Source organism: Acartia tonsa, chromosome 14 (assembly GCF_053477335.1).
Source record: "Acartia tonsa isolate MP-2025a chromosome 14, ASM5347733v1, whole genome shotgun sequence".
NCBI lineage: Eukaryota > Metazoa > Arthropoda > Copepoda > Calanoida > Acartiidae > Acartia > Acartia tonsa.
Window position 1 is genome coordinate 30359430 of NC_137273.1, and position 14741 is coordinate 30374170.

At 35.7% G+C, this 14741-nt stretch overlaps 1 protein-coding gene across 17 annotated transcripts in view; it reads left to right on the plus strand.

Moving 5' to 3' along the window:
• The first annotated feature begins 2939 nt into the window (after positions 1-2939).
• The window catches only part of Sec24CD (COPII coat complex component secretory 24CD), a 33671-nt gene continuing 21869 nt past the window's right edge, over positions 2940-14741 (plus strand). For all 17 annotated transcript variants that reach the window (XM_080148760.1, XM_080148761.1, XM_080148763.1 and 14 more), the window contains exons 1-12: positions 2940-3092; positions 3463-3623; positions 3813-3925; positions 4289-4406; positions 4909-5970; positions 11068-11180; positions 12031-12070; positions 12496-12562; positions 12897-12999; positions 13438-13497; positions 14103-14195; positions 14548-14688. In XM_080148760.1, the coding sequence (XP_080004886.1) occupies positions 3010-3092; positions 3463-3623; positions 3813-3925; positions 4289-4406; positions 4909-5970; positions 11068-11180; positions 12031-12070; positions 12496-12562; positions 12897-12999; positions 13438-13497; positions 14103-14195; positions 14548-14688 (2154 nt within the window). In that variant the 5' untranslated portion in view covers positions 2940-3009. The remainder of the gene's footprint in view (positions 3093-3462; positions 3624-3812; positions 3926-4288; positions 4407-4908; positions 5971-11067; positions 11181-12030; positions 12071-12495; positions 12563-12896; positions 13000-13437; positions 13498-14102; positions 14196-14547; positions 14689-14741) is intronic.

Here is a 14741-nt window from a genome sequence, read left to right on the forward strand (position 1 = left end):
GTACTTACAAGTGCTTATATCTGGAGAACTGTAAGAGATAGAGGCCTAGTTGCTTGACTGTAGTAACTCAGATTAAAGTAAGGAAGCCATTTATGCACATGGGGGTACATAAATTAATATGGGGGTCATTTTTCTATGATGGTGGGTAAAAATTGAATATAGGGGCCAATTTTTTATGATGGGGTTGGGGGTTAGGTTAGGTTAGGTGAAGTTAGGTTAGGTTAGGTTAGGTTAGGTTAAAATGGGTTAGGTTAGGTTAATATGGGTTAGGTTAGGTTATGATGGGTTAGGTTAGGTTAAAATGGGTTAGGTTAGGTTAAGTTTGTTAGGTTAGGTTAAGATGGGTTAGGTTAGATTAAAATGGGTTAGATTAGGTTTAGTTGGTTCATGTTAGTTTAAAATTGGTTAGGTTAGGTTAGGTTAAGTTAGGTTAGTTTAAGATTGAGTAGCCCTGCAGAGTTAGGGTCTCCTGCACAGGTTAGGTAATATTGAGGAGCCCTGCAAGGTTAGGGCCCCCGGGGGGGCCTAACCTTGCAGGGCTCCTCAATATTACCTAACCTAACTTAACCTAATTCCCTCTCCACCATAACAAATGGCCCCTATATTCAATTTTTACCCACCATCATGAAAAAAAACAACCCCATCAAATTTTGGTACCCTATGTTCATGAAGGGATTAGGAAATATTGAGTAGCCTTGCAGAGTTAGGGTCTCCTGCACAGGTTAGGTAATATTGAGGAGCCCTGCAAGGTTAGGGCCCCCGGGGGGCCCTAACCTTGCAGGGCTCCTCAATATTACCTAACCTAACTTAACCTAATTCCCTCTCCACCATAACAAATGGCCCCTATTTTCAATTTTTACCCACCACCATAAAAAAGAAACCCCCAACAAATTTTAGTACCCTATGTTCATTAATGGCTTCCTTATGTAAATCTGAGTTACCACAGTCAAGCAACTAGGCCTCTATCTCTTACGGTTCTCCAGATATAAGCACTTGAAATTACCCCCATCATGAAAAAAATACCCCATATCATATTTTGGTCCCCCATGTTCATAAATGGCTTCCTTATGTAAATCTGAGTTACCACAGTCAAGCAACTAGGCCTCTATCTCTTACGGTTCTCCAGATATAGGCACTTGAAACTACCCCCATCATGAAAAAAACACCCCATATCATATTTTAGTCCCCCATGTGCATAAATGGCTTCCTTATGTAAATCTGAGTTACCACAGTCAAGCAACTAGGCCTCTATCTCTTACGGTTCTCCAGATATAAGCACTTGAAACTACCCCCATCATGAAAAAAATACCCCATATCATATTTTGGTCCCCCATGTGCATAAATGGCTTCCTTATGTAAATCTGAGTTACCACAGTCAAGCAACTAGGCCTCTATCTCTTACGGTTCTCCAGATATAATCACTTGAAACTACCCCCATCATGAAAAAAATACCCCATATCATGTTTTGGTCCCCCATGTGCATAAATGGCTTCCTTATGTAAATCTGAGTTACCACAGTCAAGCAACTAGGCCTCTATCTCTTACGGTTCTCCAGATATAAGCACTTGAAACTACCCCCATCATGAAAAATGACCCCATATTAATTTTTTGACCACCATGTGTGAGTTTTAACCCCTTGCTTCAATTTTAATATCATAGCATTGTTTGCTACCCCATCTGTTTTTTTCAACCAATCATCATGTTTGTTGACATCCAGAAAAATGTATATTATGTAGTTCAATAATCTGCCACTAGATGTTCCTATTTCAAACAAACTATTGTGTTTTTTCTTCAATGGAGCCAAATTTTTATCTTAAAATATTAGGTAAAGTAAAGTATTAGAATATGTTGGTGATTTAGTATGAAAAAAGTCTTAAAAGAGAAATAAAAAAAATAAATAGAGGCATTTTTAAATTTTATTCAAAATATAGGAAAATATAGAAGAGTGAAAGGCATAGCTTCACTACAGTGGAGTATGGTAGCTTGTGCTACCCTAATATAAATTCTTTCGCGCGAGGCTCACCTCGCAAACCCCTCCAGACTCTCCCCTCCCCCCTACCCAGATTTTATTTCCCCTTCTGCCAATCATTCCCCCATCTGTCAAATCAGACCCCACCTTCCAATCCTGGCCCCATGTTCCTATTAAGACCCCATCCTTCATTTTTGTCCCCTGTTCAATAATTTATCCCTTCTCTGACATTATTTTGTTTCTCTTGGAGAGGTACAAAATATGAAGATGGGGATAAATTAACTTGATGGGGACAAAATCATAAGATGGGGTAAAAATTTCATGATGCCGGGGGGGGGGGGTTTAATTTGATAGATGGCGGGGGGGGGGGGTTTATTTTTTCAGATGGGGTAGAATCTCACTCCTCAACTGGGAACTTGCCGAAATTTCATAAAAAATAAATTCAAATATTTCTTTACTCCGTGTATCAGAATATTCATTAATAATTAGAAAACGTTTTAAGATTTAAAATTTGGCAACTATGAACCAGAGAAAGTGCTGTGATTGGTTGGGCGCCTCCTATTACTTGTGCAAAGCTGACCAATGAGAGGACAGACTGACGTGGAACTTCAAGACATGAAAAATATACAGGGCGGCCCTCAAATTAAATACGAAACAAGTGGAGAAAAAATTTGGACTGTCAAATGTCAGTTTGTGATTTTAGTGAAGTGTTTTAGTTATTTATAGAAAGAAATAGAATTTATTTAATCTTTTATTTTAAAATATTCTATTTAAAAGTTAAATTACTTATACGTATTATTTTCTAAAAAGATTTTAATTGTTTCGTCATCCTAATGATGTGTCCATTTATTATGTTCATTGTTGACGATATATTTTTTGTATTTATTAACAAAAATAGAATAGAACAATCCCATGTGAAGCTAACAGTCATGCTTTACGTGTTTATTGATATCTTAACGGACTAAACAATCTATATAAAGTTGTTAATATGGAGGTATAAATTTTGTTTTATTTCATTTTCAGATATAAATAGATAAAAGATGCATCATCCGCCCTCCGGCTATGGCCCGCCCCAAGGGGGTGTGGCCATGCAGAGACCTCCAGGGGCTATGCCTAACACAAGGTAAGTCATTGTCTATCTTTGGCCTATTCTATTCTATTATTCCTTTTCTATTAGTGTCCAAAATTTTCTACTTCTGATTTTAGTCAATAATTTTGTTTCTTTTTATTGGCACTGTATCTTAATTGTACATGAATCCATTATCGACTGTCGTTTTCCTTTGGATCCTTCGAATCTATTACAATGGAGAGAAATTATATAAATACTTCTTTTTTTGGCAGAGATAAAGCTGATAAATCTTAAATCTAGTGTGATTTCTTAATTTATTTTCTAAAAGAAGTAGGTAAAATGAATATATGCTTCCTTTAAAAGTACCATAGAATACATTTTGAAATTGTTTATTTTCTTTAAATTTACCATTTGTTATTTTTAGACCAATGGGTCCTCCAGGACCAATGCGACCTCCGGGAGCCATGGGACCTCCAGGTGGAAATATGATGGGCCCGCCAGGTGGAAATATGGGTCCCCCTTCACAATTTTCTATGGGTGGACCACCCAATGGTAGTATGGGTCCGCCAGTTAGTCAAATGCAAGGTAATGATCATCAATTTGTAGTGTTAGCGCAGTTACCCTGAAATTAGGATATGTACGTCCGTTTATGTCTCTCAACGACAACTTTAAAGTAGTATAGTAGCTATGTAAAAATTCTGTGATTTTTAGTATTTTGTTTTAAGAAATCTTCCAATATTTTCTTCGTCCTTTCTGAATGTGAATAAATTGTAGGTATGAACCTTGGCCCTATGAAGCCTCCATTGGGGATGCCAGGTATGCCACCTGCACAGAATGGACCTCCAGGCCCCCCAGGATCACTTGCACCCCCCACTAATGGCGTTCAGGTACACTTGATAATAAAATTATCATGTAGTAGGGACATTGGTCTGTTAATAATAGTATCCTTAATTTTTTAAATAAACTATCATTCGTTGGATTAAAAAATTGTGTTATTAATTTGTATCCAGGGGGGAAGAGGACTTTAGATAGACTGTAAATTATACTGAAACCCAATAGTATCATTAGTAAATTTTCTCATTTGTGGGATTACAAACTTTTGGTATTTTAATTCAATCTAGAAGTAATAATTTTGCTTATCATAATTGGGAACATAAATTTTTCGTCTTGTCATATCATACAAATACCTAAAGAAGTTAATTTTTAAAGGAACTTTTATTTCTGAAAAATATAAATAATTGTATGTTCAGAGTAACGGTCAGCCAGGTAGAATATCCCCCAACCCTCCCAAGCCCATGAATGGTTTATCTGCGCCTGTTGGAGGCCCCCTCAGACCTCCAGGAGTTGGAGCACCCCTGCGTCCTCCAGGTTAGATATTTTGATCTTAAAAATAGCCTAACAAACAATCCAAAGACTTTTCTAAAATGGGGAAGTCAATCGGTTTCGTTGTTATTAAACTTTTGAAATTCAGCTAAAAAAACTTACATCTTTATATTATAGAATATTGTAATCCAAATATTCAGTAAAATACTAGAAAGCTTAACTTTCAATAATAGCGTTCTAATAAACTTACTTCAGTCCTCATGTAATTATAGATTTTAATTTTTAATGTGTGGCTATCAAAAGTCATTTAGATTTTTTTTTTTATATAGTAGATTGAAAAACCTATGTAACTATTGAGACGTTTGTAAAAAATGTAGTTTCCAGCTCTTTAAAAATAAAATCCTTTAAGTTCTAGGTTAGTTTCTGTCTCTGATTTAATATACCTTCATTTTATTTGAACCCAAAGTACCCTCTAGTAGACATTAAACTTATTCTTTTAGTTAGTATTTTTAAATAACACAAATGACCTACAATTACGTTTATTTAGGACCGCCTTCCGCTTTGGGCCCACCCGGAGCTGGAAGTTTTAACCCCCCAGGCCCACAAAATGGACCACTCCGACCACCAATGTCACAAGCAGGACCTCCCCAGCCAGGCTTCGGAGCACCACAACAACCCCAATCAATGAATAATCAGGGACCTCCACAAATGGGCGGTGGACCCCCACAAATGGGTGGGGGACCTCCACAAATGGGCGGTGGACCCCCACAAATGGGCAATGGACCTACACAAATGGGTGGTGGACCCCCATCAATGAATAATCAAGGTCCTCCACAAATGGGCGGTGGACCTCCACAAATGGGTGGTGGACCCCCACAAATGGGAGGTGGACCTCCACAAATGGTTGGTGGACCCCCACAGATGGGTGGCCCACTTAGACCTCCATCAGGAATGGGAGGACCAATGCCTCCCTCATCAATGGGCGGACAGATGCCCCCTAATTCTATGGGTGGACAAATGCCCCCAAATTCAATGGGTGGACAAATGCCTGGTCCTCCCGGGCCTCCAATGATGGGTGTTGGACCCCCTATGATGGGCGGTGGACAAATGCCCGGGCCCCCTATGATGGGCGGCCCCATGCCGCCAATGCCTAGTGGTCCTGCTCACCCCCAACGCCCGCCCATGGGCCCTCCCGGCCAAATGCCCGGCATGCCCCCACAAATGAATGATATGTCTCAACCACCGCATGCGCCAATCCAGGGCGGTATGGGCTTCACCGGTGGACCACCCGTCAACCAGCGCAAATCCTTGGACCCTGACTCCATGCCCAACCCCATACAAGTGATGCAGGATGATATGCGCGCATTCTCCAGCGGCGAATTCTACACAGACGCGAGGGGTAAAGTCCCGCCGCTGGTTACAACAAAGTTTATCACTCGCGACATGGGCCACGCCGCGCCAAATTTTATCCGCTCTACAATGTATACAATTCCCGACACGCCGGATATGAAGAAGCAGACGGGCGTGCCCTTCGGCCTGCTGGTCAGCCCCTTCTCTCAGACACAGGATGGTGAATATCCCCCGCCTGTTGTCAACCTCGGTGAATTAGGTAGGCTTTAAAATTGTTTCATACTTGTCTTTAATTTATCCACATATTCTTTTAGTTTTTTTTTCACCAAATAATGTTTTCAGTTCTCGTAATTTTTACATAGCCCACTCCCCCCCCCCCCCCCCTCCTAACACCATTTTTTAAAATTTCCCCATTTATCTAGGTCGAATTTGTGATTTATTTAATAGTAGAGAAGCTACTCTATAGCTTTCTTAGTCTGTCTGCTATTAAGGGGTAAATTCTCTGCTTTTGTGAAAGATAGAATACTGATGTGTAGCAAAAAAATTGGCTGACCAAATACCTATGCATCTATTCTAATGGTAATTTTCTCACCTGCTATTTAAGATAAAAGTCTAGCATTTAGTTTAAGAATATCCATATCTATAGCGAATAAACAAATTTTGTCGGTCCATATGTTTGCCTGTTCCAAAAATTTTAGTCAAGTATAAGCTTCGTTGTCTATTGATTTTGCCATACCTAAAACCTTAAATTTTTTAAAAATGGCATATACAGGGTGGCCACAATGTACGGATGTACGGAAATGTACGGATTTTTAAAAATGTGCTAAAAAAATGTACGGATTGTACGGATTTTTCATTTTGGTGTACGGAATTTCCGAGCATGGTGTTATATTAGTGTATTATCTTTAAAAATTAAATAAAATGTATCATTTTTTGGGATCATGAAAAGAAAACGAATTTTCCGGTTTCGTCGTTTTTTTCACAGTAGCCTTTCTCCTATTTCTAGCCCCTGTCGGGGGCACTAGCCCTGCGGGGCATATTTTCTAACCCTGCGGGGCAATCATTGACATTTAATTAACCTAACCTAACCTAAAATAACCCTTCAAAAGCTGCTGTGAAAAAATACAATGAAACCGGCAACTTCGTTTTCTTTCCATGATCCATTTTTTGTTCTGTATCATTATAATATTTGTAAGTTACATTTAGATTTCACGGGAACCAGTTTGGACAAGAATGGTCTACCAGAAGTTGAATTATTCAAACTATTCAAGATTTGTCTTCAAAGTTTCTATTCAAGGGGGGGGGGGGGAGTTCTGACACTTTTGCGTAAACAGTGATTATAGGCTTTGTCTTTAGAGTGAGAGGATCGGTTATTGGACAAAAAAGTTTCCTTTTGGGATGTAGTTTTCCTATTTTTAAAAAAAATTTGGATTCGACCTACAGGTTCCGGTACTCCAGGCCTCCAGGTGGATTCTGGACAAGTAAAAAAAAATTTCAAGTAAGAACAAAACTTATTTAACAAAAGTAGCTTCTTTATAGATGGTATTAACTAATTTGAAGAAAATTTTGAAATCGAGCTCCAGGTTCAGGTACTGCAGGCCTCCAGGTGGATCCTGGACAGGTAAAAATTGAAAATTTTTACTTTAAAAGTTAGAACAAAACTTATTTAACAAAAGTAGCTTCTTTATAGATGGTATTGACTAATTTAAAAAAAAAAATTGAAATCGGGCTTCAGGTTCAGGTGCTGCAGGCCTCCAGGTAGATCCTGGACAGGTAAAAATTGAATTTTTTTACTTTAAAAGTTAGAACAAAACTTATTTAACAAAAGGGGCTTCTTTAAGGAATGGTAGGAACTAATTTGAAGAAAATTTTGAAATTGGGCTCCAGGTCAAGGTACTGCAGGCCTCCAGATGGATCCTGGACAGGTAAAAACTGACATTTTTTTCTATTAAAGTTAGAACAAAACTTATTTAACAAAAGTTGATACTTTATGGATGGTATTAACTAATTTAAGGAAAATTTTGAAATTGGGCTCCAGGTTCAGGTACTGCAGGCATCCAGGTAGATCCTGGACGGGTAAAAATTGAAAATTTTTACTTTAAAAGTTAGAACAAAACTTATTAAACAAAAGTAGCTTCTTTATAGATGGTATTATCTAATTTAAAGAAAATTTTGAAATCGGGCTCCAGGTTCAGGTTCTGCAGGCCTCCAGGTAAATCCAGGACAGGTAAAAATTGAATTTTTTACTTTAAAAGTTAGAACAAAACTTATTTAACAAAAGTGGTTTCTTTATAGATGGTATTAACTAATTTGAAGAAAATTTTAAAATCGGGCCCCAGGTCAAGGTACTGGTAGGATCAAGGTAGGATCAAGGAACAGGTAAAAACGGAAATTATTTACTATTTAAGTTAGGAAAAAATTTATTTAACAAAAGTTGTTACTTTTTAGCTAGTATTACCTAATTTGAAGAAAAAGACGAAATCAAGTTTTGTTCTAACTTTATTAGGAAAAATTTTCAGTTTTTATCTGTCCAGGATTCACTTGGAGGCCTGCAGTACCTGAACCTGAAGCCCGATTTTAAAATTTTCTTCAAATTAGTTCCTACCATCCATAAAGTATCAACTTTTGTTAAATAAGTTTTGTTCTAACTTTTAAATTAAAAAATTTCAATTTTTACCTGTCCAGGATCTACCTGGAGGCCTGTAGTACCTAAACCTGGAGCCCAACTTCAAAATTTGCTTTAAATTAGTTAATACCATCCATAAAGTATCAACTTTTGTTAAATAAGTTTTGTTCTAACTTTTAAAGTAAAAAAATTCAATTTTTACCTGTCAAGGATCCACCTGGAGGCCTGCAGTACCTGAACCTGGAGCCCAATTTCAAAATTTTCTTTAAATTAGTTAATACCATCTATGAAGTATCAACTTTTGGTTAATAAGTTTTGTTCTAACTCTAATAGAAAAAATTTTCAGTTTTTACCTGTCTGGGATCCACCTGGAGACCTGCAGTACCTGGACCTGGAGCCCTATTTCAAAATTTTCTCCAAATTTGTTCCTACCATCCATAAAGAAACAACTTTTGTTAAATAAGTTTTGTTCTGGAGGCCTGCAGTACCTGAACCTGGAGCCCGATTTCAAAATTTTCTTCAAATTAGTTAATACTATCTATAAAGAATCTACTTTAGTTAAATAAGTTTTGTTCTAACTTTTTAAGTAAAAAAATTCAATTTTTACCTGTCTAGGATCTACCTGGAGGCCTGCAGTACCTGAACCTGGAGCCCAATTTCAAAATTTTCTTTAGATTAGTTAATACCATCCATAAAGTATCAACTTTTGTTAAATAAGTTTTGTTCTAACTTTAATAGAAAAATTGATCTTGATCAGTACCTAGTATGAAACCAATTTTACTAAATAATATATTTACTACATAGTAGAAAAATGTACGGAAATGTACGGAAAAATGTACGGATTTTTTTTTTAGCATGCACGGAAATGTACGGATTTTTTTTAAAAACCTTGTGGCCACCCTGCATATATTAATTATTATTTTCAGTGAATTGTTGCTTTGTGTTGGTTTTTTACATTCTTGTCTTAAAGGCAAAGGCTTTTATGAAAACTAATCTTTTGAAAAAATTTCGACGTGTTTCTTTCTTTTAAACAATTGAATATTATGATACAAGTGTGTATTTTATATTATCTTCAGGGAGGAAAGGGATATTAGATTCTCTAGCTGGTTGACTTAAAAAACGTTGGTTACTCCTATTAAATTCTGATTGGTTTGTTCAAACTAGCAGTGTCCAAAAATCAAAATGTACATAAGGGGTAATTTTGTGTATTATCATTGGAGATCTACATCAATTTATCGGTCATTGTCTTATCCCTTGAGATCCCTGATGATTTTAAAGTATGTAGATTAATGATATACATATGTTTATCATATCATACAGGATTATTTAACATTTGAAGCCTCTAAAGTTAAAGCAATATTATCCAGGAATCTTAAAGGATAAGACAATATGCAAAGAATATATTTTCTAAAAGGGGTAGTTTCACGAAATGCATTTGTACTTAATTTAGTGAACCGCATATTATTTGCTAGTTAATGTGTTAAACTATAATTATATGGCATATATTTGAAAGAATTTCAATTTTCTACCACATAGTTTTGAAAATATCAAGACTTGAAAATCGTCTTTTTGTGATATATGCAATTTAAAAAGACGATTTTCAAGTCTTGATATTTTAAAAACTACGTGGTAGAAAATTAAAATTCTTTCAATTATATGCCATATAAATGCAGTTTAACCAATTAACCAGGAAAAAATATGCGGTTCACTAAATTAAGTTCAAATGCATTTCGTGAAACTACCCATTTTGATCAACAAAAATGTCTTTTACTGTTACTATGTGAAACCTAATAAAGGTTTCAAATCTTGCCCCCAAACTACTTTAGCTAATGAATACCTATATGAACAAGCTTGAAACTTTTGGGTGAACAGTATAATTTACAGTCAATTGTTCCCTCTCTTCCTGAATATTAACTCTTAAGTTTAAAATATTCAGAATTAAATCTATTACTTTGTGTAATTTAAGTATTGTATAAAGCTAAGCCAAATTATGTTTGTCGGTCTTTTCTGTTTTTATTTGTAAAGATAATCCCATAATTCTAGCCCACAAAAGGGGTAACTTTGTTAAAAATAATTTATCATTGTCGCTTCTTCCTTTTATAAGTTTCTTCTCTTTTTAAATTTCTGTCTTTAAATCTCCACTTTTTTCCTTTCTTTCTCCTTAACACTTTTCATTTTTTTCTCAATTTCTAACTCCGTATCTTGTCCCCTCTTTCTAAATATACTAGCGGCTATGCCCTTAGAGGCCTCTAGTGGCACTCTTAAATGTTTTTTTTTTAAATTATACGTAACATGTCTATGTTGCTTTTAAGTCACTACGTAAAAAAATATTTTTTGTGATTTCTCTTGGGAGGGTGGTGGTACCCTCCCCATAACAGTTTTAAAACTTCCCGGGACCTATGAGAAGCAACCCTGTTAAAGAGAACCCGATCGGTTCAGTGGTTAGCGAGATTTTTCGGTACAAACAAACAAAACAGACATCCTTTTACTTTATTATAAGGATTTATCTTCTCTACAATGCGTTTTAACAATACTATAAATATGTACAGTGTACACTTTTAATGTTAAGCTACTTATGGACCCACATCTGTATTAGAAGGGGTAGGAAAAGCCAGAAAATAGCCTAAAAACAATGTGAAGCTTCTTTTAAATGGAGAACTCAATCGGTTCAATAGTTATCAAAACTTTAAGCTACAGACAATAAAACCTTACTACTTTTATTATTTTTAGGCCCTGTTCGTTGCATCCGGTGCAGGGCGTACATGTGTCCCTTCATGGTGTTCACGGACGGAGGGAAAAGGTTCAGCTGCAGTTTCTGTAAAGCCACCACAGAAGTTCCACAGGTAAGGAAAATATATGTTTTTATCAAATTATTAGTGTGAGAGAGAGGGCATAGGTCTGTAAATCACACAACTGGTCCCCATAGTTATATAAACATGAAGTCTTACCTACTCGTTGGCTCATTAAGTTTGGGTACTTTTTTATTAAAGGGGTAGTTTCACGAAATGCATTTGAACTTAATTTAGTGAACCGCATATTTTACCCTGGTTAAATGGTTAAACTACATTTATATGGCATATATTTGAAAGAATTTCAATTTTCTACGACGTAGTTTTTAAAATATCAAGACTTAAAAATCGTCTTTTTAAATTGCATATATCACAAAAAGACAATTTTCAAGCTTTGATATTTTAAAAACTACGTGGTAGAAAATTGAAATTCTTTCAAATATATGCCATATAAATATAGTTTAACCCATTAACTAGGCAAAAATGTGCGGTTCACTAAATCAAGTTCAAATGCATTTCGTGAAACTACCCCTTTTGATTGATTGGTCCCAAACTGGAAGTTTTCCAATTATTACCTCAAAAATTTTTATCTACTAAAAGAGCTAATAACATTACAAAACTGACTAACACTTAACTCCAGAATATTGTTTTTGGTACATTAAGAAGGTATAGCTGAATAATATTCATCAAAAATGTCAGAGGAAAATAGTGATATGTTACAGGCACGTCCAAGCTTTTTTTTATGGGGGGATATGTATTTAAAAGTAATTCTTAACCAAAAAATTGGAGGACACTAAAACACCCACCCCCTTACCTTGGACACCCTTGTCATGTTAGATTAAATTCTACTACATGCATAAATAACAGTTGATTTGATCCTTAATAACAAACCGTATATTTTTAGGAATACTTTCAACATTTGGACCACACTGGACAGAGAATAGGTGACTTATTTCTGATATTTTGGTACCCAAGGTTTTATATAAAAGAAATATAATCTCATTTGATGGCTCAACAACTGAGTAAACTTGTATTAAATGTTGATTAACTGCCCTGAAGGGGTAACTTTTTATCATCATTTGGGACGTAAATCAGTTTTATTATCCATTTTCCTATTCCTTATATTACATGTTGAATGTAAATGATTTTATATCTTTCATTTTGTTAAAGTTGGCATAATTTAAGGAATAAAGGATTTAGCTTTAGCTCAAGGGGCTCTTAAATTCGAAGTGAGAGAAAGGGTGTAATAGCGTAAAACCTTTCCTAAAATAAAATAGCATAATAAAACATCCTGCGCTACATTAATATCTATCCGAGCAATTAATCAGACATCCTGTTACTGAAATTATTCATTCAATCATTTATTTAGACAAGAATGAGAGGCCAGAATTGTGCCTTGGCACGTTTGAGTTCCTGGCTACCAAGGATTATTGCAGGTTGGAATTTTAAACTCAATTTTATTTATTTACGAAAAAAATAAAACTTTCTTTAAACTTCTGTTTAAAAATTTCATTTTTTGCGTATTTTTTCTTGAAGTTGTGTGTTGCCGTTAAGTCAAATGCACTCATTAAGTCAAACTAATTACCTATGCCCATTTGATACATATACTTTTGGGCCTAATCAAGAAAAGTTTGACTTAATGAGCGCATTTGACTTAACGGTAACACACAACTTTACGGAAAAATGACTTCTTAGTTGTTTACCCCCCCCCCCCTTCCAAAGGGGACATTATGCAATTTTATTACTAACTAAAACTATTCTTATTTTTAGAAATTCAATAACGCCAAAGCCTCCAGGAATTTTGTTTGCAATTGATGTTTCTTATCCCATGATGAAGGAAGGAATTGTTCAACTTATCAGTCAAAATATCAAGGTACGGTACTCTATTTTTACAACCACTAGAAATACAGTTATACAACTATATTTTTATTAATCAGATTGGAAGATACCCTAAGTAATCGTATTTGTTAGCTTTAAACTTGGGAAACTTTATTCAATTATGATTGGTTTATATCTAAACTTTTCAACCTATAATTTTAATCTAAAAAATGGTTATTTTGTTTATCATTATTGGGGTTGTTTATCAATTGACTGAGAGGTCTACTGATATAAGGGAAACTATGTTTTGTTACTGTGTAGGATTTAGGACATTTTACAGCGGGATCAGTTTCATCCCAAAGCAAGTTTGTAACAAAAATTCAAGGTAGATTAGTTAATTTCCCTGAGCGCGAAGTACCCAAATGCTTTGGGCGAAGCCACTAAACCAAATTATTTTAGTTCAGAAATCTACATAAAATTTTGGTTTGTTTAGGATATATTGAAAGATCTACCCGTTGATACAGCTGCTGGTCAAACTAAGAGTCTTATGAAGGTAAAACTTTTTTTTATAAAGTTTCAACATTATTTATATTAGGGTTGGCAATCAGGATCCGGAATCCGCCCAATTTTCGGCCAATTTTGGATTTCGAATCCGGATCCGGAATCCGTTTTTTAATAGCGGATTCCGGATTCTTATTTGGTAGGCTAAAATTAGCGTCTTGAGTTTTTTCTTTCAACTCCTCCTCTTTGAAGGCAAAGATTTTCATTATTATATGTAATATCTTTTATTAAATCTGGTTCGATTCTCGGAAGTGAATTATAGAGAACACCAAGAACATTAATTTTTAGGACATATGTAGCACTTAATTTTTAAAAAAATTCAAAATCCTTTTAAAATATTGCTAGAATCCGGAATCCGAATCTGGAATCCGTTAAAAATAAGAATCCGGAATCCGCAAGGAATCCGCCACTTTTTTTGACGGATTCTTTAAGAATTCGGAATCCGAATCCGGCCCAAAAATTCGACGGATTGCCATTACTAATTTATATCTATTCTAGAAAGTTATCATGTCTTTCTTATTTTCCTCTATTGTCTTATTCCCTTAGGCTACTTTAGTACTTGTCCTTATTCACTTAACATTCATGATTTGTATTCAGGTCGGATTCATGACATATGACAAGAGCATTCACTTCTACAATCTCAATCCGCGATTGGCGCAACCACAACAACTTGCCGTTGGCGATGTTGAGGTAGGGTGCAAAGGAATGAATATTATCTTTAAATGTAAACAAAGATCAGCTGATTGTAAAGCATGGTAAGATTAGTGCGCGATTGCCGCGTAATATTATATAATTTAAAATGACGTATTGAGTCTTAATCTAAATCCGCGACTGGCGCAACAACAACTTGCAGTCGGTGATGTTAAGGTAGGGGCAGTTACTTTTATTATTTTAGTATGTTAGGATCACATTAGCGTTTTCAACTTGGATGATGTTTCCTGTAGTCTTATGGAGGAACTAACTGACCAATAAATGAGGTCTAAAGTAGCAATATTTCCCCTGTAAAATGATATCCACGCATAAATTATATCCATTTATCTAGGATATGTTTGTGCCCATGGCGGAAGGACTTATGGTAGATGTTGCAGAGGCCGAGGCCAATATCGACAGCCTCATGGAACAGTTGCCTGCCCTCTTCCAGGAAACCAGAGAAACTGAAACTATCTTGGGTCCAGTAATTCAGGTAAATGCGACCTGCAAGTCTTGTCATAACTAAGATGTTAAAAATTAATAGTA